At 36.1% G+C, this 22,748-nt stretch overlaps 2 protein-coding genes across 7 annotated transcripts in view; both read left to right on the forward strand.

Annotated features, from left to right (window-relative positions):
• Positions 1-11,274, forward strand: part of LOC126750942 (odorant receptor 7a-like) — a 249,900-nt gene extending 238,626 nt beyond the window's left edge. Inside the window, exon 4 of the mRNA XM_050460806.1 lies at positions 11,255-11,274. The gene's annotated coding sequence lies outside the window, so the exon portion shown is untranslated. The remainder of the gene's footprint in view (positions 1-11,254) is intronic.
• The window catches only part of LOC126750922 (hornerin), a 145,028-nt gene extending 122,942 nt beyond the window's left edge, over positions 1-22,086 (forward strand). For all 6 annotated transcript variants that reach the window (XM_050460723.1, XM_050460774.1, XM_050460754.1 and 3 more), the window contains one exon: positions 19,634-22,086. In XM_050460723.1, the coding sequence (XP_050316680.1) occupies positions 19,634-19,643 (10 nt within the window). In that variant the 3' untranslated portion in view covers positions 19,644-22,086. The remainder of the gene's footprint in view (positions 1-19,633) is intronic.
• The last annotated feature ends 662 nt before the right edge of the window (positions 22,087-22,748 follow it).

Below are 22,748 nucleotides of genomic sequence, written 5' to 3' on the forward strand. Positions count from 1 at the left end.
CATACTATATACATATGTATATATATCAAGAATATCTCTAGAAAACGCCTGACTTAAGGTTTATATCTAAAAATCAAAATTTTTTGATATCTTTTTCATCTTTGTTGGCGTAGACGCCGCTTAAACGAATATAGGCGGTCATCCGAGGCTGTTTTCTTCTTTTTATTGGGGGTGTTGCCTACGTGGCAGGTCCCAAACCTGGGAGGAGATGGTTCACCTTCCCACTTTAGCGGGCCCTCAAATGGATGCTTTTTGGCTACCCAGAGGATACTTGGTTTAAAACCGAAAATCGTGAGCTGGTTGAGCCATATGTAAAAGAACAATTTCTGGCCATTCCCAAGTGAATGGCACTCAGAGAACTTTCCCAGTTGCTTGTATTTCTACAGATGGGTCCATCTTCCGTTTGATATATCGAATATCAGAATAATAGAAAACACAATTTTTTCTCAAAACTGTTTTCTGCGTTGATGAAGAGAACTTCTCCGAAACGATTAAACCGAAGGATTGAAATTTTTCTATATTTTCAATCTATTGATCGAAGAAATAAAATTTTTATTTCTCAAGCCCATCGGAAAAGGAAAGCCGCCATTTTCAAAAACCATTTCGATCAATGTTTGTATTAATCTCTTATATGTATAATAATAATATAATATTATGCGCAAAAAATAGTAAGACTTTTAAATTATTTTCATAATTATAAAATTCTTAATTTATTTCTAAAAATTAATATTGTGCAATTCAAAGTAATCTCTTTTGACCCCAATACATTTATGCTTTCCCCGTAGCGGTCGTTTGAGTTTGTTGAATAGCCCGAAGTCACAGGAGCTCAATCAGGCGAATACGGTGATTGCAGCATGATATTGCTTTCGGCGAAAACTCTCGAAGAATCAATCCAGTATGCGACGGTCCATTATTGTGGTGCAAAAACCAAGAGATTTCAGACCATAATTCCGTCCTCTTTTTACGAATAGCTTCGCAAAAACGATATATAACACTTACAAAGGATTCCTTGTTGACAGTATGGTCGGTCGGAAGGAATTCAAAGCTCACCATACCTCGATAATCGAAAAAAACTGTCAACATAACCTTCATTTCTGACCTGCTTTGAGGTGTTTTTATACTCTCGCAACAAAGTTAACTAATAAACTATAATACTCTCCATAGTTTTGTTCACATAACGGTTGGTTGTAAGTCCTAAAACTAAAAGAATCAGATATAGGGTTATATATACCAAAGTGATCAGGGTGACGAGTAGAGTTTAAATCCGGATGTCTGTCTGTCCGTCCGTCCGTCTGTCCGTCCGTCCGTCCGTGCAAGCTGTAACTTGAGTAAAAATTGAGATATCATAATGAAACTTGGTACACATATTTCTTGGCTCCATAAGAAGGTTAAGTTCGAAGATGGGCAAAATCGGCCCACTGCCACGCCCACAAAATGGCGGAAATCGAAAACCTATAAAGTGTCATAACTAAGCCATAAATAAAGATATTAAAGTGAAATTTGGCACAAAGGATCGCATTAGGGAGGGGCATATTTGGACGTAATTTTTTTGGTAAAGTGGGCGTGGCCCGCCCCCTACTAAGTTTTTTGTACGTATCTCGGAAACTACTATAGCTATGTCAACCAAAGTCTACAAAGTCATTTTGTTCAGGTATTTCCATATACAGTTCAAAAATGGAAGAAATCGGATAATAACCGCGCCCACCTCCCATACAAAGGTTTTCTTGAAAATCACGAAAAGTGCGTTAACCGACTAACAAAAAACGTCAGAAACACTAAATTTTACGGAAGAAATGGCAGAAAGAAGCTGCACCCAAACCTTTTTTTTAAATTGAAAATGGGTGTGGAGTCGCCTATTTATGAAACAAAAACCGTATCTCAGGAACTGCTCAACCGATTTCAATGAAATTCGGTATTTAATATTTTCTTAACACCCTGATGACATGTACGAAATATGGGTGAAATCGGTTCACAACCACGCCTTCTTCCAATATAACGCTATTTTGAATTCCTTCTGATGCCTTCTCTGTATACATTAGGAACCAATGATGATAGCGGAATAAAACTTTACACAAATACGGTATTTGAAAAATATGTAAATGACGGATAATGAAATCTCGATTATCACTTTATCATGCGAGAGTATAAAATGTACGGTGACACCCGAACTTAGCGCTTCCTTACTTGTTTCGACTACTTTTATCCCAATGCTCGACCGATTGATCGTCTGTTTCCAGGTTGTAAACTTAGATCCAAGACTCATTTTATGTTTAGTAATATCACGTTTCATGACATCCTGGTAGTGGGAATCATCGTTAATACCACGCTGTTTTTCGAAAAAATTTAGTGATTTTTCACTTTTCTTAGGTGCAAATGATCTTTCAAAATGGTTTTCGCTGATCCTTCCGATATGTATTCCAACCATGCCAATAAGATCTTGACCTGTTAATTGTCGGTTTTCAAGCAAGAATTCCTTTATTTTATTGATTTTTTGATCATTAGTTGGTGTTGATGGCCGTTCTGTGGTGGTTCATCGTCAACGCGTTCCTGACCCTCTTTACATAATTTGTACCAATCAAAAACACTTGCTTGCGAAAATCAATTATCACCGAAGGCAATTATCTGAACGTTTCGGCACAAGAAATTTGATTTCGCACACAAAATTTAATGCAACTTCTTTGTTGAATAATTTCACTCATCGTAAAGATTGCCGAATTCAGAGTTCTTCAGAGAGACAAGTATATACTAAATAGTAATGATCATTTTAATAAGATATTTCGCACAGACTGCTCAATCTATCTGCTTCCATCTATATTCCCAATAGCAATTGTATTGAATTCAAAAGTTTGGTATGTGAAGTTTGCTCCGAGGTCTACATCTTTTGCACACATTATGTTTAACATAGTATAACTATCATATTTCAATACACACATATTAGCCACAATAAAAGATTTCAAGTCATTTCTAATACCCTAATATGAAGTATATGGGCGTTGGGAGAAGTACTCATCTGAGTTTATCCGTTTTAGGCATGACACGCTGTTACTAAAAAAAGATTATCTAAATTTCATTAAGACATCTTAAACATTGACCGATATGTGCGGTTGTCAAAACTATATATATATATATATATATATTAGATATATGGGAGATGGATCTGACCTAGCCAATTTTTTACAGAAAAATCTATTTCGTTAACGTCATTGATACTCGATTTATACTATACTCTAAAGTTCAAGAATCAGACGAAATTTTAAATTGTTATACCTGTACTCCCATATTTACAGCATTGCAGTTCAATTTCGCCCATTTTGGCACTCTCCAGAGAGCTGAGGAAAATATGTGGCTTCCGCACATTTAGTAGCTTTAGTGGTTTATTAGTTTGGGTGAAAATGTTTTCAGTTTTCTTTTTGATGTATACGAAGATATTCCAATGACAAACTAGTATTTCCCGAGCTATTTTGATTTCCACTGCTGCATAATTTTTCAAGATTTCGTTACGAACTTTCCTGAGTATTTCTCTACACTCATTAGAATAATGTTTTGGCTACTAGCGTTTTCAGCAATCATTGAAACTAATTGCCACGCATGTAAAATACCAAATTTCCGGAAAAAAAATTATATCTACTCATGGTGTTGAACATATTTTAAAAGCGCCGAAAGCAAAGTTGCCACAAGCTTTATAATGAAAATCAAATAGCATGAAGCGGCAAAGAAGCATAAAGCAAAACAATAATTTGCAAAATTAATGACAAATGCAAAAAATCATGAAAGCAAAAATGCGAAAATTTTAAAACCAAAAATGGCAAATGAATTGAGATGAAAACCAAAAACACAAAAAGCGCACAAAAAGTGAAAATAAAATGTAAAAAAAAGTGCCAAATGTTTGCATAATGTATAAAATATTAATATTCATGAAAGCTGGAAAAGTTTTGCTCATAAAAAAGCGGCGACATACAACAAAAACAACGGAAAAAGTTATAGCAAAAAAACGAGAATCGAACGAGCAGCGAGAAGACAAACAAAACAAGACGAAACAGTTATGACTTGGTGGGCAACTGCCGTACAGACAGCACATGGCGCGAGCGGCAAAGCCAACATTTGGAATGATACAAAATAAATAAGAAAACAACAACAACACAATCAAGCGAATTTCAACAAGAAAACGACAATAATACCATCGGGAAATGCCGTTAGCCGACTTCAGCACATTCTTTAATGCAGATATAATACAAATCCGCATGCGTACATAAATATTTATTTATGTGTGTTTGTGCGTGAGTGTGTGTTTTCGCTTTATTTGTGCAAGTGATTTCGCGATTCCGCAGAAAACCCCAGCCGGGCCGCCTGATTGTCTGTTTTATGCATGAGCAAGTAAAAAGCTCGCAAATATTTATAGCGCCACCAACAACAATCACTAACACACACATGCACACATTTATAAAGCATACAAACAATATACGCGAAATTCAAATATGGCCTACGCAACAAAAACAACTTCAATTCCATTTACTTCTGCGCCAGCTCCTTAGTGGGAGATATCGGCGGTAACTAAGCGCCTCCACACCGGCCCCATCGGCTGGAAGTATGCCTCACACTCTCTGTTTGCGCGCAGATTCTCCATTTTTGCTTTCTGCAGACTGTTGTGCGCCTCAGCGGTAAGCGCAGAACGTGAAAATACTCGAGTGAACTGAGCTGTAGCGCCGTCTTACTTTCCGTCGCACACAGTCATCAGAGGAATTGATTTTAAAATCGAAGATTTTGGCAGGCGTAAAGACAATGGCAAGCGCACCGAGGCAGAGAGGGTGTGAGAGGTGCGGTGTTAGCCAACAGTTGTATTGTAAATAATTTACTTTGCATTTCACATTCAGTGAAAGGCAATTGAATGTTCTTTCGCTTTTGTAGTTATTGCCTGTGACGTGGCATTTTCTTGACTTGTCGCTGCGTCAGTCGGTTGGGGGGTGCGACGCATAAGCTTGCTGTGTTTTCACGGTTACTAACGATGCAAATTCAATTTATTAATGACTTCAGTTACGCGGCAAAACGCCAGCGAAAAGTAAAAGTGAAGGCAAGTCGAACTGTGCCGAGGGTTTGGCACGCCATTGTCATGGCAAGAGATTTTATGCAAATTGCAAACGGAAATAAATATTTTGTTTAACTTTAAATTGGCGTAAATGGTCGCCTTTAAGGTGGTGTAAATTGCTCGAAAACAGAAAATATTTATCATCGAAATGCAAATGAGTTTCTGTTGCCGCAATTTTTAGTTTATTTATTTTTTATTGAAAGATAGAAACGGTTTTTGATAGACAATTAGTGGTTCTTTCTTATGCTTTTAATGAGAAGAGTGTAAACTGATATATTGTACGAGTAGTTTTACGAAGTATTACTAACCCGGAGCCAAATCTGGTGAATACTGTGGATTATTAATTGTGTTCATTGCGTTTTCTGCTTTAAATTCGGTCACAATCGTGGCTCGAAGCGATGTTCTTCCACAATTCCAGTCGTTTTCGACGGATGTTCTCACGCAAACGCCTCAATATGGTAAAATAGAACTTCTAATTGACCATCTGTCCTTTCTAAATAAATTCACGATGCACCAAACCGCGAATATCGAAAAAACAATCTGCATCTCCCTGATTTTTTGAGCGGTTTTGGATTTTTTTTTTTTTAATTTCAACTTGTGTTTCCGTTCATTCCGATTATTGTTAACTAGTTTGCATTCACTAGTATTGAACTCATAAACCCATATCTCATCGGCAGCATAAAGCTCTCCAAGGATGTAGGATCGGAATTCGACATACTTGAGTCCAAAGAGAGCTGTCTACGGTACTATTTTTGAAAAAAATTCAGCTTTATCGAGACAAATCGAGCAAGAATGCGTTTCATACCGAAAGCATTCAGCAAAATACTTCGAACGGACTGGTGAAAGATGACTAGCTTTCCTGCCATTTCCTTAACACTTGCCTTATGATTTCCAAGCACTATATGTTTCCCTTTTTTTAACATTTTCATCAGTTGAAGAGGTCGAAGGTCGTCCAGAATGAAGCATATCTACAAAGATCTTTCGACCGTCTTTCAAGGCTTAATACTACTCGGGTTGGATTTGGATAAAATTGAATCACTGTAAGTCTTTTCCAACATTCGCAACGATTCCACAGACGAAATTAAGTTAGAAATACAAAATTTGAGACAAGTTCTTTGTTCGATATTTTTGGTCCTCCGCTGCTCAAGTGATTCTGGTCTTTTCTGTGAATGAAATGTGCATTGTCCGTACAATGACCTACGGTCACAAAACAATTGAAAATTCGGTGTTTTAAAAAAAGTTGGTTTGGCGCTAAACCCACTTGAGCTTCAGAAGCTCTCGAGACATCCGTGGGTGGGTTCATTTCCGGAAAGACTATACAGATATATATAAAAGTCAATGCTGGCCAAGTTTTGTCCCACAGAATATTGAATATGGTCACAGATAGTATTCTTTGCTGGGTTAAACGTTTTTTGTATATGTATTGTTCATAACTTGTGAAAAGTAATAGCGCGAAAATGTTTTCTATCTAATTAAATTTGTCGGGAGAGATGAATATTTTAAGTAACTGTCACGTAACATGTCAAAACGTTCTGAGTATCTATAATATTGGAAATATCAAACTTTACAATAATGTTGTCAGATCTACATTTCTCAAATCCCGAAAGCAACCTACGTATTAACTTCTCACTTATCCTCACTCAAAGTAGCTTACCAGCTTCAAGAGATTAAATTATGCTCGTTTATTATAAGTTACCTCTTCGCATGACATTCTTAAATGATTTGATTCAACCATCAAATCTGTTCAAAGTCCCACGATTACAATACACATTGAGGTTAACTGACTGTTTTATTTTTTAACAACCCTGAAATTGAAGGGATATGAGTTCAAAATGTACAAAAAACAACTATCACAGAATTCTACGAGATAAGTCGCTGAGTCGAGTGGGAGCAACCAATGTTCTTTTTCCATCTCGGGGTTCGCAGACACGGGCAGTGCAATTTTTGCGAAGGCAAATTTCGAGAGGAAGATTTTTTTCCACTCATTGATGTATTGATTATAGAATTTCCACATACTTGTAAGTTTACCGCCGATTTATTGGTGAGCTAATAAACATAAAATCTGATGATAGCGACTTGAGAGCAAAAACCTTGTAGAAACATACCCAAAGATTTAGAAGTATCCTTAGGGAATGAATTTGTCCAACATAAAATTTTTGCAAATCTCTACATAAAAAGAAAAAACGAATCAATTGAGATGTTTTTGTACTGATTGCACTAAGGCCAGTTTCCTCTACCCTAACTCGTCAATAAGATCAAAATATAAAATATCACATTTCAATATACCAAGAGACCAATTGGCGTAAGATTGCACGGAAGGACCATCAAACTTACGCCAATATTTCTACTGAGGCAACCATTTCTTTTTTGGTGGAGAAATACTTCTACCCACGTAAAAAATAGTTTAGTAAATCCTTGATTTCAAATATATACCTAAAGTAGATAGTTCAGCATGACGAGCTCCATTTTCGATACTCGGTGCTTGATCTCTTTTCACGCTCAGAAGCTACTCATATGTCCAAACCGACATATGGACCACTATAGGATTTAGCTGCCATATAAACTGATCTATCAAAATGAAGTGTTCGTTTAGAAAACTTTGGCAAGATATCTTCACGAAATTTGCATGGATTATAAGCTAAGGCAACGTTACAATATTTGAACAAATTATTCAATATGACAAATATTATGCATAAATTTATAACAGAAAGTATTTTTCAAGCCACTCCACTTTGTACTCAGTATTATATTAGAGAGTAGCCAATTGATTCCAAAAGTCCAACATTTTTATATTAAATACCTAATTGGCACACCTTATCGGTCACGCAATAGTTTCTAAAATAAAAGAAACAACAAATACAGGTATTTGTAAATTTGGTTAGCTGTTAACCGCTTTCATAACAAATATCTCTAGCCTGCTCTCCATGTCCAATATAAAGCACTCTCCAGTGACCCATTGCTGCGGTTCATTTGATCAGCCACGACATTTGCCACACAGCACAAATGTTTACGCATAAATTTCAATATTAAGCACACAATGATTGTGTCATTTAATTCCAACATTGAAAATTCAAAACACAAATATTTTACCGACCGCTTTTGTCAAACGATTGGCATTCCCAATGCCCGCAATAAAACACAGCTCACCGCACTGAAATTACCAAATATACACAGTTATTTCAGCAAATAAATACACATAAATATTTTATCGGACGAGTGCGATCACTGGTGTGAGATAAAAAGTCGGGCTGCCAGGGCGTATGAGTGTCGCTTGCTCAGTTGCCTCGCATATTTAAAGCCATTCAAGGTCACTCATACGCACTGTATGCACAAATGGCAATAAACAAATACAATTCATATCATTTGAAACTTATCGCCACACACACACAACCGCACACAAATATGCAACTGCGAGCGTGTTTATGATAAAGCGATAAAAATAAAAGCGGCCAACAAAATGGACAACCCTTTTTCACAAACACACGCACACATGCACATACATGGATATGTGAGTGCTTGCTGTATGTGTTATGGAAAAAGGTTGATTTTAGTTGTGGCTCTGACATGTTGGTCATTTAAATTTCCATATTTTTAAATGAGTGGGTGATGAAATGTAAAAGCTAGACGAAATGCATGTGTGAAGCGTCTGAGCAAATGCCACCGCCATAATGACAGATACAAGCGCATACGAGTAGGTATTACCATATACATATGTGTTACTGTGGAGGTTTGTAGAAAATATGTATAATATTCTATTACATATGAATTGTAAGGTCTATGGGAGGCAACATTGTAAGAGTGACTTGAACTTTCATGCTATATATTTTTAGATATCTGAGGAAAGTTGCAAATTGAGCTCCTTTATAAAACTTTAGGATGGAGAACAATAGATGAAATACATTGCATAAGCTGGTACCCATATTATTTAACTGATTAAGGTGTGTGGTTATTCGACTTTAAACTCACCTTGAAGTCTATTGGTTTAAAACAATAATTGCCTTCGTTATATCATTTGAAAGCCCTTTGATCTTATTTGAACCACGAGAAATTCCAAAATGACCGAAAAACATATTTTCTATAAGCGAACGACTCTCAATGAAAAACATTTATCCTTGATGTTCTTAACGCAACCAAGGCTTTCACCAAACTTATGATTCAGTGGAAACAAATTAAAACTGTTAGGATCTCTTTCATATTTCGGTAATAAAGAATCATAACTTTAATTTCAATGTGAAAGTTCAAGTAGTCAACCCTGCTGACCAGCTTCAAAACACTAGTGACACAATCAAGGAGCATCCAATTCATCCAGTTAAATAGTTTATATATTTCATATTTAATTTTTCTTTTAAATAATATTTTCCAAGAAAATATTGCGCAATATATTTTTATGAAATGTTGTACAATAAATGTTCATGAAAGTTTATATTCCCCAAAAAAAATTATTAAATATTTACTAATTTATATTTATGAAATATTGTGCAATATATTTTTATAAGCTAAAATAGTATCTATATTTTAACCAAATAGAAGTGCTTTTTATTTTCTTTTGATTTTCTTACTAAAATGTTGCGCAATATATATTTCTATAAAATATTGCACAATATATCTTTACGAAATATTTCAGTCACCAAATAAATTTTTTAGAAATATTGTACAATATCTTTTGGAAATATTATACAAAATATTGTGCAATATATTTCCATAAAATTTAAAGTGAATCGTATATATGTATATTTCAGCCAAACGTAGCTTATTTTCTTAATCTTATGATTCATATACTCTTGCAGCATGTTGCTACACACTATTACAGAGATGCTACAGTATCTTTAGATAACGTTTGACCGAAGATATCGGTCGATGCATCTCTGTGTATTAAAAATGGTGGTGAGTACTTCCCTGGCCCCCATGTACCTAATATAACGATAATCGAACTATCGGCAAATATGTGAGTTATCTCAATAAAAATGAGAGAGCGTGCTTTACTTTGAACAGTGTGCCTAGAATAGATAAAATTGGATGGAAACTTGACAATCTATTGTACAATATATTTTTCGGCATTTTTTACAAAATATTGTGCAATAAATTTGAAGCCAAAGCCTGAAAGTTTTCTAGCATCCAATTGACCAAAGTTAGCATTTACTTTTCCAGCATTAAAAAACTCTTTTGGGGTTTTAGCACGCAAACGCGAACCCTCTTTTTGCCGCACCACTGACATAAGCCCAGTTTATTTCCCTTTCGCCATCGCTGGAATATATGTATGTAGTAGACGTCACCAATCAGCGCTCAGTGCGCAAATAGACCATAAAAATATGAATGAATGTGTGCTCTAAATAATGACCTACAAAAAACTAAACAATGACAACAGCGCCTTTAGGCAACAGCCATAACGGAAATAAAAGCAACGCTAGAACAAAAAGTGTACACATACAAGGCAACAACAAACGTAAAACAAAATACACAAATAACAGATAAAGCTAAAAGAGCAACAAAAGTGTCTGCACACAGACCCAGAAACACATAAAAATATTTATTATGAATAGACGGACTAAGCAGGCAACAGAAAATAGAGCCGCCGGCAACAAAGGACACAGCGCCAGACCACCAGGACAACACAGAGGGTGAAATAAAAAATATGTATATATTAAAGAGAAGAAAAATAGTTATAAAATAGAGCAAAAATAAGAGGAAAATAGTTGAGAGTAGCGCAGAACTAACGGTGCTTACAATAGAAATTAAATAGCAAGCAGAGCAGCAGTTGTGGAAAGAGAGTGAAAGTAGACACGAGACTTAGAAGCAAAAAAAATTCAAAATATGTATGACTTGATTGAACAATAAGTAACGGTAAAATAGGAATAAAAAATAAGAAGAAAAGAATTTAAAAAAAGGTTGCAACTACATTCGGTTTGAAAATAGGTCAGGCCTTACATAATAAGCTCCCGTTCAGCGTTATTCTCGTGGCAGCTGCAACCGCAAAGCATAAGCAATAAATGCATTGGAGTAAAAAATATAAAAAATAAATGGTCATAGCAAAAGCAGAACGCGACGAATGCGCCTTCCATTCAATTCGACGCAACTCGATGCGCGTGCAGAAAGAATGGAAGCAGAGAGCTGGCGCGAGTGTGCCACAAAAGTTCAACGCGCAATGTAAGACGAAACTTTGAAATTGAAAAGGTGAAAAAGTATTGAAAATGCAATTCAATTGAGTAACGGAAAAAAGGAGATTGCACAAAGCTGCGCTAGAAATAGCTGACACAATTCAGTGAGAGCGTGCATTGTATGGTGAAAGGTGCGCCAGTGGAATGCGAATAATGAAAGCGGAAGGGCACAAAAGCGGCATTGCCAAAGCGCGCCGCTCAAAATAGAGATAACTTCGAAGTTTTATTTAGCACAACATTCTACTGCGACTTGCCTTTCCGTATTCGTGTGGAAAATACGAAAGAGTGAAAAGTTATTCAGGTACAAACTTTGTAGGAAACGGGAGTGGGTCAACATTTTAGGCGCGCGCTAAATACAGGTGCGCGGTTGCTTGATGTGTGTGTGTGGCTTAACTGTTTGTGGCATTATACACTGTTATAGACTAAAAGGATCAGGCTTCAAAGTATACAAATCGAATTGAAAACTTTGCTATGGACTGCTTCTTGCATATAGTTTTATTCAGTAAGAACGTCGAGTTTTCAAATTAAAATTTCTTTAAATTAAAAATGATGAATTATATTTTAAAAATATGTAAAAACAAAGTTTCAGTTACTTGTCAAAATAAATACTTACTTTTTGGTTTTTTGGAAGAATTATTGAAGCTATGCTCATAAAACTTGTGCAAATATTGCGCAATATAAATTTATAAATTCATGTATTGTACATGCTTACGATTTAATTTAATTATTTAGTTTAGTCACCAAATAAATTTTTCTGAAATATTGTACAATACATTTTTGTAAAATACTGTACAACACATGTTTACGAAGTACTTAAATCAAATATATATTTTCATGAAAAATTGTGCAATATATGCAAATTTTATAAAATATTGCACTATACATTAAATTTGTGCAAGCTTAAAAAAAGTCTTACCAAAGCATACCTTTTCGTATTATTTTGTATTGACACATACGAAATTTCCTTATATGAAATTAATTTTCCGAACTGGAAGAGGATGTGAGTTTTATTGTTTTATTATAGTCTATTTTTAAAGAATATCGCATTTGATAAGCTCAGCGATCGCTATGTAGTGCTAAAACTAATCCAATCACAAGATCCCTTTTTTTCAGACTTTACTTGCAAATGTTTGTGCATCGCTTGGGACCTTTCGGAAATTAAAATAATCTATTGTAGCAATATAAGATGAAAAAAATATCATCTAAGATCAGAAAAATAAATATAGTAAATCAGTGGGATTATGTCGTGTATTTCAACATTCGTCAAGAAGTTGATATGGCGACTGATCGAAATGTTTCTGAGCCTTATGCCACACATTGTTAAACGACACTCTTAATACACATAACACGCATGATAGTTTTTACTGCACGCAGACAAAACCACTCTCTCTCTCTATTAAATTTACGATAATATCTATAAGGCGGTCCACGCATATTATTTAGATCAAAAAATGCGTCCCCGCATTTGCCTCTTGAGTTTACTGGATACCCAGAAGTCGCCCGGAGCCAAGTTATCGATATGAACCGCGCTTTCGTCCAAAAAGTCGGGAAGCACCAATGCACTATGTCATGAAACATTATCGTTGCGAATAAACCCAGAATTGTTCGCCCATAATTCTGGTAATTTCAGTTGAATAACTTGACGCAAAGGACTCATAACGCTCAAATAATATGTATTCATTAATGACAAAAAAACAGCTAATATTCGATCAGGCAAGGGCTAACTGCAAGAGAAAAAATAAAAATTCCAGTATTTTCAATGAATAAAATCAGAACTTGAGCCAAAAAGCAGAAACCAAAAAAAAAATTTTGATCGGTCTTATCCGTTACACTTATCCGTATCAAGTTACTGCTTTACATCAGTGCTGTTTTCGTTAGCACTACCTTCAGAACGATTCAATAAATTGTCTTGCCCATAAGGTAAGGTTATTACTGTAAGCAAGTATAGCGAATTTTATTCGTAGTGCGTCGGCTAAATCAACACAACAATATTTTGAGTCTTCACAGTTTAAAGTTCTTAAACCCTGGCAACTTTTCCTTCACTTACGTGTAGAGTGAATTATGGTAGGGGAGGAGAAGCTTGCATTAAGGTAACAGTACTGTACAGTACTACTTCGGATCAAAGCTCTTTCAGATTAGTAAATATCCACTCTGGCAGTAGGGTAGCGATATTAGTCTTGATCTCAATGACTGAACATTCAAGACTCTTCTAGAAATGTCTCAACTCCTAATCTCTGAAATCAAATGACTACATTATTGGACCGGTTTAGGTGCCTGATAAGCTTGCTAAGTCAGATACTTCAGTTTCACTAACTGTATAAGATGAAGGGGTTGGAGATCCGATGGTTTCTTAGCTACTTATTAGTTTGGCCTCAGACCAACTCAGCAAACATTTGGCAACTACAGTAACTGTACAGTCACAGATCTTTCTGGCACATGGTCAAATGTAGGAGGTCCAATGACCTTTTCGCCCTCAGCAAAGTTCGCCTTCAGCGTTTCTTCCAATCGTCGACTTTTATTTTGAGAGAAAAATTCTTCACAATGTCTTAAGGGATTCAATATATCGGGTGATTTTGGCAACTTTCCTCCACTCACGTTCAGAAACGTTAGTTTGAATTCTTTTTGAAGTTAATTTCATTTAAATGGGAAGTAGGCTGTCTTAGGTGGCAGAATTTTGGGCAACTTTTTCGAGCATTTCGGAAAGCCCGAATTTCTTCGGAAATGTTGTCTTCAAAGCAATAGTTGCCGGCTTATAATGTAGTACTGTAGCTTTGAGTCAAAGGCGTTAAATCTCTTTCAGGCCACTGGGTCAAATGTCTTGAGATGAATCAGCCAAAATGGCCATAGAATCGCGAGCTGTAGTGGCAAAGATCTCACATGACCAAGTTCAGTTCTTCCAGTCTAAAACGATTCTAACGTTGCGTCCAATTATCTTTGAAAAAATCGGTCCAATGATTCCACCAGCGTACAAACCACACCAAACAGTGCATTTTTCGGGATGCATGGGCAGTTGGGTTTGCATCCCTTTTTTTTTTGTGGGGCTACGTCAAATCTAGAAAAAGCCAGCAACTATTCCAGTTGGTTTCCGAAGCGGGCTATTCCGCCGAAATGCTCGAAAAAGTTGCCCATTTGGCAATGGACCACCTAAGACGCACTGTTTTGAAATCAAAATCTTTCATGCAAATGAAGTCAAATGTTAGCGTTTTTCCAAAAAAAAAGGTCAGCAAAAAATCAAACCTTAGTAGCGTTTTTGAATCAAAGTCACGAAATAAACGAAAATCGCCAAGGTCATCTAAAAAGCAGCTATAATTTTAATATATCTTTTATTTAATTTGTTCTCTCGTGAGAAAATTAGCAACACCTGTTGGCAAGAATTATTCTGCGTTGTATTTCGAGGCTGAGATTTTTGTTGCTGTTAAAGCTGGTTCCAAGATAGACGAAATTATCTAGGACTTCAAAGATATAGCTGTGGGAGCCAAATCGCGTGTACGATGACTGTCTCTTGATGACAGTAGACATTACGTCTTAATCTTGTTAACAACCAGACCCAAACACTTCGCTTGGTTATCCAGTCTGGAGACAGCAGAACTAACGACTTGGTTGTCAAGGCCAATGATATCGTTGTCATCGGCCTACGCCAGCTTTTGTACACTCTTATAGAAGATTATATCTTTTCTATTCAGCTGAAAACTTTTTCATAATTTATTCAAGTTTTAAAGAGAAAGTACTAATTTGGATTTGTTCTTAAACAACAATGGTTTTTTGAGAATAACCAAAACATTCAGTATATGCCAAAGTTAAGTTAACAGAATGTAATGGTCACAAGTACAATGCCTAAATATATGTATATTTAAAAAATATTTTCTTACAATGTATATCCCTTTTTAAACCAGCCTAAATTATGTTGACAGTTTTGTTGGCTTTAACATTTTTGCTTTATAAATATTTCAGTAAATTTTCAAAGATAACAGTTTAAGTTGCCTAATAAATCCGAAGATTCTGACAGCCAAAGAGACAAAAGCGTATGGTAAATGGCAACAGACAAAGCAAGCACAAAAGTTGGCATACAACTGCGAGCGGAAATGTAAGAAAGCAAGTAGCTTGAACACAACAAAGTGGGTCCAAAGCACGCACACATACAAACCCATGTTATACGATTGCGTATACATGTGTCACTCAGCATGAAAGGGGTATGAAAAGTGCGGGACAGTTTGCTACTTCTGGCATCTTGCTTTTGTTGTTTTTTATTTTCTATATGCGGTCCATTTGTGCGCCTTTGCTTAGTGCTCTTTAGCTTGTAGACAAGCATGTTACGTTGAATGTGCACCCACTCGCTCGCTTTACTAAGAAAACAAAAAAACAATCGTACATCCTTAGCTGCTTATTTATTAAATTAAGTAATTACATTAGTGGCGTCCATAAATTTTCTTGCGCCCCCGACGCTGCCTGGTAATGCTGACTGCCTGCCGGCGGAGACTTTCGACTTTCAAACTGTTAACGCGGCAGTTTTGTGCTCACGCGCTGACAGTTGCCCACTCCACGACCCATCAGCTCATGTCCCTATATACATATGTGTGTGTGTGTGTGTTTCGCTGGGCGAAAGTTTGCATTTGCGTTTGCCTTTTTGCACGCAGCCTTTTCAAAATACTTTGTATTTGCTTTTAATACAAATAAAACTCACACTGTCTGCTATTTTCTTTATTTATGTTCTTTTTTTTTTAATAATTTTTCCATAAAACGCGCAGTTTGTTGTTGCACTCGCTGGTGCGTTTGTCTACTTTTTATTGCCTTCAATCATACTTTTTGTTTGTTGAACGACCACCAGTCGCGCTTTATTGCCATTTTTTGCTTTTGTTGTTTTTGTTTATTTCGTTTTTTTTTTGTTTTTTCCTTTTCAGACTTCGTGCAATATTTATTATTTATTATATTTGCTCGCACTTAATAAAATTTCGGTGAAAACTCAATACGCAGCAGTTAAAAGGAAGGAAAACAAACGACCAATCAGTTGTAAAAAATTCCGTAAAAAATATTTCTGCAAATATTTGTTGGAAAAGAATGAAAATGACTGTAAAACTGAGTTATATTCAGTCGCGCTGCCGACTGTGTGTCTGTCTTTTTGGTTGGCTGCGTGGGCACTGCGGTAGTTTGCGTAAAATATTCACAATTTAATGTTTTTGTTTTCTTAATTTAGTTGCTTAATGCCGCAAATCTCAAAAGGGGGCTATGCCCAACGAGGTTTTTTGGTATTAAAAATACAGCCCCCACATATGGTGGTGGCCATGAGATCATTAATTAAGCGGTTACATGGGTGTACGGTTTTCAAAAGATCGATTTTTTTATTGTCTTATTAAATTCTAAAACACTTCTAGAATATTCTTCTAAAATTTTAAGTTTATAATTATTTTAAGAAATAATTTCTGAGATACAGCCTTAAGAACTTGTGCCCTCGAGGCTAGCTAGGCTAAGTGCGCCGTCTGTAAACGCGTTTTCTCGAAATTGTGTTTTCGAAGTCGGTTGGTAAGATTTCTCGAGAACTACTCAACCAGTCTTCATCAATTTTTACAAACTTCTTTAAGGTAGAAGCATTTTTTCGACTGCAACTATTTAAATTTTTTTTGGAAAAATGTCTGCCAAAAAACCAATTTTTCCGCATCTTTCTTCCGATAGGTCAGCGAAAATGGAGTCGCTGTGGCCGAGTTTAAAATATTTTCTTTCCAAAAACTCCACAATTTCTTTGCTAATAGTGTATGTTTGTAACAATAAAAATTCTGATAAAATATTTAGTTTTTTACATGAGAACAAAATTTTTTAAAAAGGCTGTTTTTACCCGGGCAAACCCATTTAACCCCTTAACACTTCTTGCAAACTTTTTGCTTCACTGAATAACTTCACATAATATTTTCTATTAAAAAATACCACCGACATGGGGGACGATTGAGTCAAAGTCTTCAGCTCGGCGTGTAAAACTGTGCTGAAAAGCTCCTGTCCCCAGAAAATACCGAAAGACCTCTTTGGTGAATTGTAGAACTCTCGGTAAACAGAGCGTCTTGGAGACGTTTATTCAACAAGGCAACTTCAAGGACTTCATGGAGAAGCATCTGCGCAAAAGGAGAGTGCTGTCATGAGTCCTCTAGATTCAGGCAGATCGTCGCAAAGAACCTCCGTGGGTTATCTTAAGGATGCAAATGGGAAGTAGGCTTTAAGCAATGAAAATACACTTAGAATGCTCATTGATGCTCACTTCACGAGCAATACGTCCTCTCTTATCTCTTAGAGTGCTGTGCTATTAAACCAGCGCAGCTGCAGCAGGCTGTTAAGGTATCATACAACTGGTTGGCATCTATATATACAAACTGCATCGCGGCTGCCTAGAGACGAGTCATCCTGAAGGCTGGTAAAAGCTCCCACGTTACGGACTTCAGGCCCATCAGCCTGTCCTCCTTCTTACTAAAAACATAATACATAAGAAGCGCATTCCGAGAACATTTATCAAAAGCCCAACATGCTTATTGCAATGATGGGACAGTGGATACTGGCCTGCAAACTATCATATCGTGGCTTAAGGAAGCCATTAAAGTTAAAGAATTCGTTTTTGGGACTTTTCATTCATTCGGTCGGCATGACCTGGCCAGCGTAGCCGCTGTCTCTTAATTCGCTGAACTATGTCAATGTCATCATATATCTCATTCCATCCACTACAGTATTCACCATTGCCAACGCTCAAAGGAACATAGATCTTCCTCAGAATCTTTCTCTCGAAAACTCCAAACGTCAACTTATCAAATATTGCGAGCATCCACGGCTCTGCACTATGTGCACGGGGATAATGAGTGACTTGTAGAATTTGGTCTTTGTTCGTTGAGAGAGGAATTTATTTCTGCTCCACCTGCACCTGATGGCAAAAGTTATTCTGCGTTGGATTTTGATGCTGACATTACTTTTGGTGTTAATGCTGCTTCCAAGATAGACGAAACTATCTACGACTCCGAAGTTAAGACTGTCAGCAGCGACGTAGGAGCCAAGTCGTGAGTGCGACGACTGTTTGTTTGATGACAGTACACATTTTATCTTGCCCTCGTTCACTGCCAGACTGCATTTTCTTTGCTGTCTTATCCAGTCTGAAGAAAGTAGACCTAAAGGCACGGATGTTGAGGCCAGCAGCTACCCTTATAAAAGATTGTACCTTCTTAATTAAGCTCTGCAGTTTGAATTATTTCCTCCAGCAGTAGATTGAAGAAGTTGCTCGATAGGGAGTCGCCTTTTCTGAAATGTCGTTTGGGATCGAACAGCTCAGAGAGATCCTTCTCGATCCTGATGGAGCTTTAGAATAGCTCGGCTAGCAATTCATCAACCCCTGCCGCTTTTTTGTTCTTCAGAATGGGTAATTGCTATTCGAACTTCTTCATGGTGGGGCAATGGAACGTGTTTAATAGAAATTTTTAAACGTCAAACCATTGGCCAATCTGTTCGGTGTAGAAATGAAGATAGGAATATTAATCATTGTAAGGAAAATATTACAAACTATGCGTAAAAATTACTATAGACAAAAAATTTATTTCAGCTCTTAATTAATATATTTCTGAAAACAAAAATGCTAATGTTTTCAAAATCGTCGCTTAAATATATTTCGATGTAAAAGTTTAATTTGCATAAAAATATAAAGAAATAGATTACCATATACCAAAAGCTACGCGCTTCAAAATTTTATTTATTATGAAATACGGTTAATATTTTACTCATTTATATGCTTATTTAATATTTAACAAATATGTTTATATTTATTGTTAGATACATATCTGCACATACAATACATAAATTCTTTATTTAATAAAAACACTGTATATTGAATTTATTTAGATTATTATACAAAATAATTTATTATAATTTATGCGAAGGAAAGTGGGATATTATTAATATTTATGATAACTCAAACCAGAAGCACAAGTATTACATTTGCATTACTCATACGCACTGTCACACCTGCACAGTAGAAATACATGCATACTAATAGTAATCTCCAGCTCTATAGCATAGCTTACTATTTAGAAGACAATTTATCTTCAAAAACATATCAGTAGATATTTGCTAGATTTAACACAATGTAAAGCCATTTTTACACAAGAAACTCCCATAACCGCATATTACTCATACGCCAAGGCGTACATAAGCAAAACTTAAAACCAAAAAAGTAAATAAATAGCGTAAAAAATCCATTTTCACATTGAAAGCACCTAAACACAGTTGAAAAACTACACTTTACTCACAAAGTAGAAATCCAAGCACACAAACAAAGCTTTTCGAAAATACAAATCGCTCATTGCTTTTGTCCACTAAATACAACAAATTCCTTGCTGCCAATAATAATCTTGCAACTTTTCCATTACTCGATTTCCAGGGCGCAATAGCCGGCGAAATGAGCACGGAATTATGAGAATTAGCCAAATTCAATAGACGTCAATAGCCGAATGTAGAGCAGCAAACAACAACAGCAACGCCAATAGCACGCGCTGGCAAAGTAACCACAATAGAGGGAGCACTAGCGCTTGTCGAACAAGAGCAGCAGCGGCAGCTAAGTGCAGATTTTCCACAACAACAACAACACTGGCAGCAATATCACGACTTGATGCACGAGCAACAACCACAACAGCCGCTGGCGCCGCCACCGAGCGCGTTTTGCAAACACTGGCTACAACAACAGCAGCTACAGCATGAAGAGCAACAAAACAGTACACAGCAACAACAATAGTAACGCATGTAGCAAAAATACAAGCGCGCTTAGCGGCGGCAACAGCAACGAGTATATGCACAGTGGCAACAGTTGCATGCAACAAGCACTGCTCTACACAGTTTCAGCTGAAATATTAACTAGCACAGCAACAAGCAAGCAACAAGAGGCAGAACATGAGTACAGCGGCAACAGCGACAGCAGCGGCAGCAGCTGGAGGGAAAAAGTTAGCAAAAAGCGAGCATTTGCAGCAAGTGCAGTTGAATAGTTTCGTTGCGGCGCCCAAATGGTTGCGGTTGTGGTAAAAATGCATATGTAAATATGTATAGTATATGTGTGTGTGTGTGTGGAACTTGCAACAGAGTATCGGTAACTGGTATAATAAATACAGTAATATGTTTGGAAAATAAAATAGAAAAATAGTGAATGATTTAAAGTAAAATGTTGCAAGCAGCAACAACAGCAACATAATAAAAACAACAATATTTTTAGCTAGCTGTAAGCGATACAAGCTTTCAGTAAGCTCGCATCACATCACATCATTTGCATGCGATTCGGTATTTGTGTAGTGTAGCATAGTTTCAGGCGCACTATTTGAAAAGTTGCAAAGCTACTTACGTTTCGCCAAGTAAATTGGCAACAAAGCGAAGCAGCAGTAAAATAAATGCTGCATACTTGTATCTTGTTGCATAAATGCTGGAAAAGTCCCAAAGTTGTTTTCATTTTGTTTAGAGAAAACGGAAATATTTGAACGAAGCTTTGCTTCAGTGGAGTGTTTTGAGCCTTTAAGTCCATTTGATATATACAAATTTTGCTACAAGTTGCGCATAGTTGCAGAAAATATAGCAAATCAAAATATTTAAACGAGACTCTCAACAAATAAGCAACACATTTAGAAAAAGTTTCATGTTTCGCAGCAAATATTTATATATTTACTCACTTTAGTATTAAGCGAAGCAGCTGATGCCCAAGAAACGCTGGTTGCCTCTTACTCTATGCTCCCTCGTTAATTGTGTTGCCATCTCGAGTGAGTTTGTACCCAAATTTAATGCCGCTGCGCATCAGGGCGTGACAACGACCTCCATTAAATGCAAAGGAAATTGATTTTTATGCAATTTCTGATGTGAGGCTATTAAACATTTATGGCGCACTTCTATCTGTTCGGTTTAGCAGCTGCTTTGTACGAATTTGTTGAGTGGAATTTTATGTTTCAATCGTAAAAGTATTAGTTGATGTTAAACAAATGTTTTTATTATGAGTTGCTGTACAAGTAAAGGGTAGCGCCGGAGCATGTGAAGATATTAACGGGTTTACAAGCTGATGGCAATGTGGCAGAATGCGTGACAACGATTTTTAAAATGTTTAGTCTGCAATAATTACCCTTGAAGTTTTCGGGATTTGAAAATAATTTTTTCGGGATCCCGAAATGTTTCGGGATTCATGGACTGTTTTTCAGATTAGTATTAGTTGTGCCTGTAATAACAGTATAAGTAATACTTTTTTATGAAAAAATTCTATGCTTTCAATAAATTGCATTGAAGTTTTCGGGATCCCGAAATATTTCGGAATTCGTAAGCTACTATTCGGAGCAGAATTAATATTTTCCCGTAAACGCAGAAGTAATATTAGTTTGTTCCTGTAAGCGCACTCAAAACTAATATTTGGAAAATTACTCTTTGTCTTCAATGTATTAAATTGGAATTTTTGCATTTTGTAAATCATGCATATCGGGATCCCGTTCTGTTTCGGCATTCAAAGCCTGTTTTTTAGAGGGATATTAGTTTGTTCCTGTACTAACACAGAATAATAATTTTTATGAAAAAATGCTTAAGAAGAAGAAGAAGAATTCGGGACTTGTAAATCAAATCTGCGGGATTCCGAATGTTTTCTAATTTTTTGCTTAACGTGCCTTTCGCCTTCACGCTAATTGAAAAGCACAATGCTGCGATTTCCGTTATATAAACAAAAAAACAAAAATTTAAATTACTCCAAAGCAAACTAGTTATGGACCAGCCACTGCCAACATTCTTGTAATCTACTTCGCTCGCTTTACCTATCATCTACTACATGAACAGCGAAAAGCACGTTGCGGTCATGTTTAATACAAGAAAATAAAAGCAAAAGTGGAAATTTTTCCAAAAAAATTGTGGTTAAATGATACTAGTTATGGACTACCTACATGTATGCTCATATTTTCTTCCTAATATTAGATGCTCATCATAAAACTAAGTGCTGTTGGGTGCAAAGGAAAACTGAAACGAAAATATTTGCACGGTAAATTAATTAAAATGTAACTAGTTTTGGACTAGTTGCTTTTACTTTCTTTCGCTCTTTTTCATAGTGCAAGAAAATCAAAATAAAACATTACTGTTTTGCATATTATATGAAAATAAAGCAAACAATTAAATTTTCCTAAAGTGGACTAGTTATGGACTAGTTACTTTTACTTTTTCGCTAGAAAATTCGTTTTTTCTATATTGCAAGAAAATCAAAATAAACTAGTTGCTTTTAATTTTTCGCTATTTTCTATATTGCAAGAAAATCAAAATAAAGCAGTACTGTAATGTATATTATAAGAAAATAAATTAAATAGTGAAATTTTTCCAAACGAACTAGCTACAATCAAACCAGTTACCGACCAGTTACATAGGTACTTTTTAACTGCCATCTTCCACCGCGCAGCTACAACTAAGCATTACACAAATAAGCTAAAGAAACGAAAAAAAATTACATTAACTGTTCAATGCAAAAAGTCTCTAAATGTGCAATTAATTGTTCTCCAAAG

Source organism: Bactrocera neohumeralis, chromosome 2 (genome assembly GCF_024586455.1).
Source record: "Bactrocera neohumeralis isolate Rockhampton chromosome 2, APGP_CSIRO_Bneo_wtdbg2-racon-allhic-juicebox.fasta_v2, whole genome shotgun sequence".
Lineage (NCBI taxonomy): Eukaryota > Metazoa > Arthropoda > Insecta > Diptera > Tephritidae > Bactrocera > Bactrocera neohumeralis.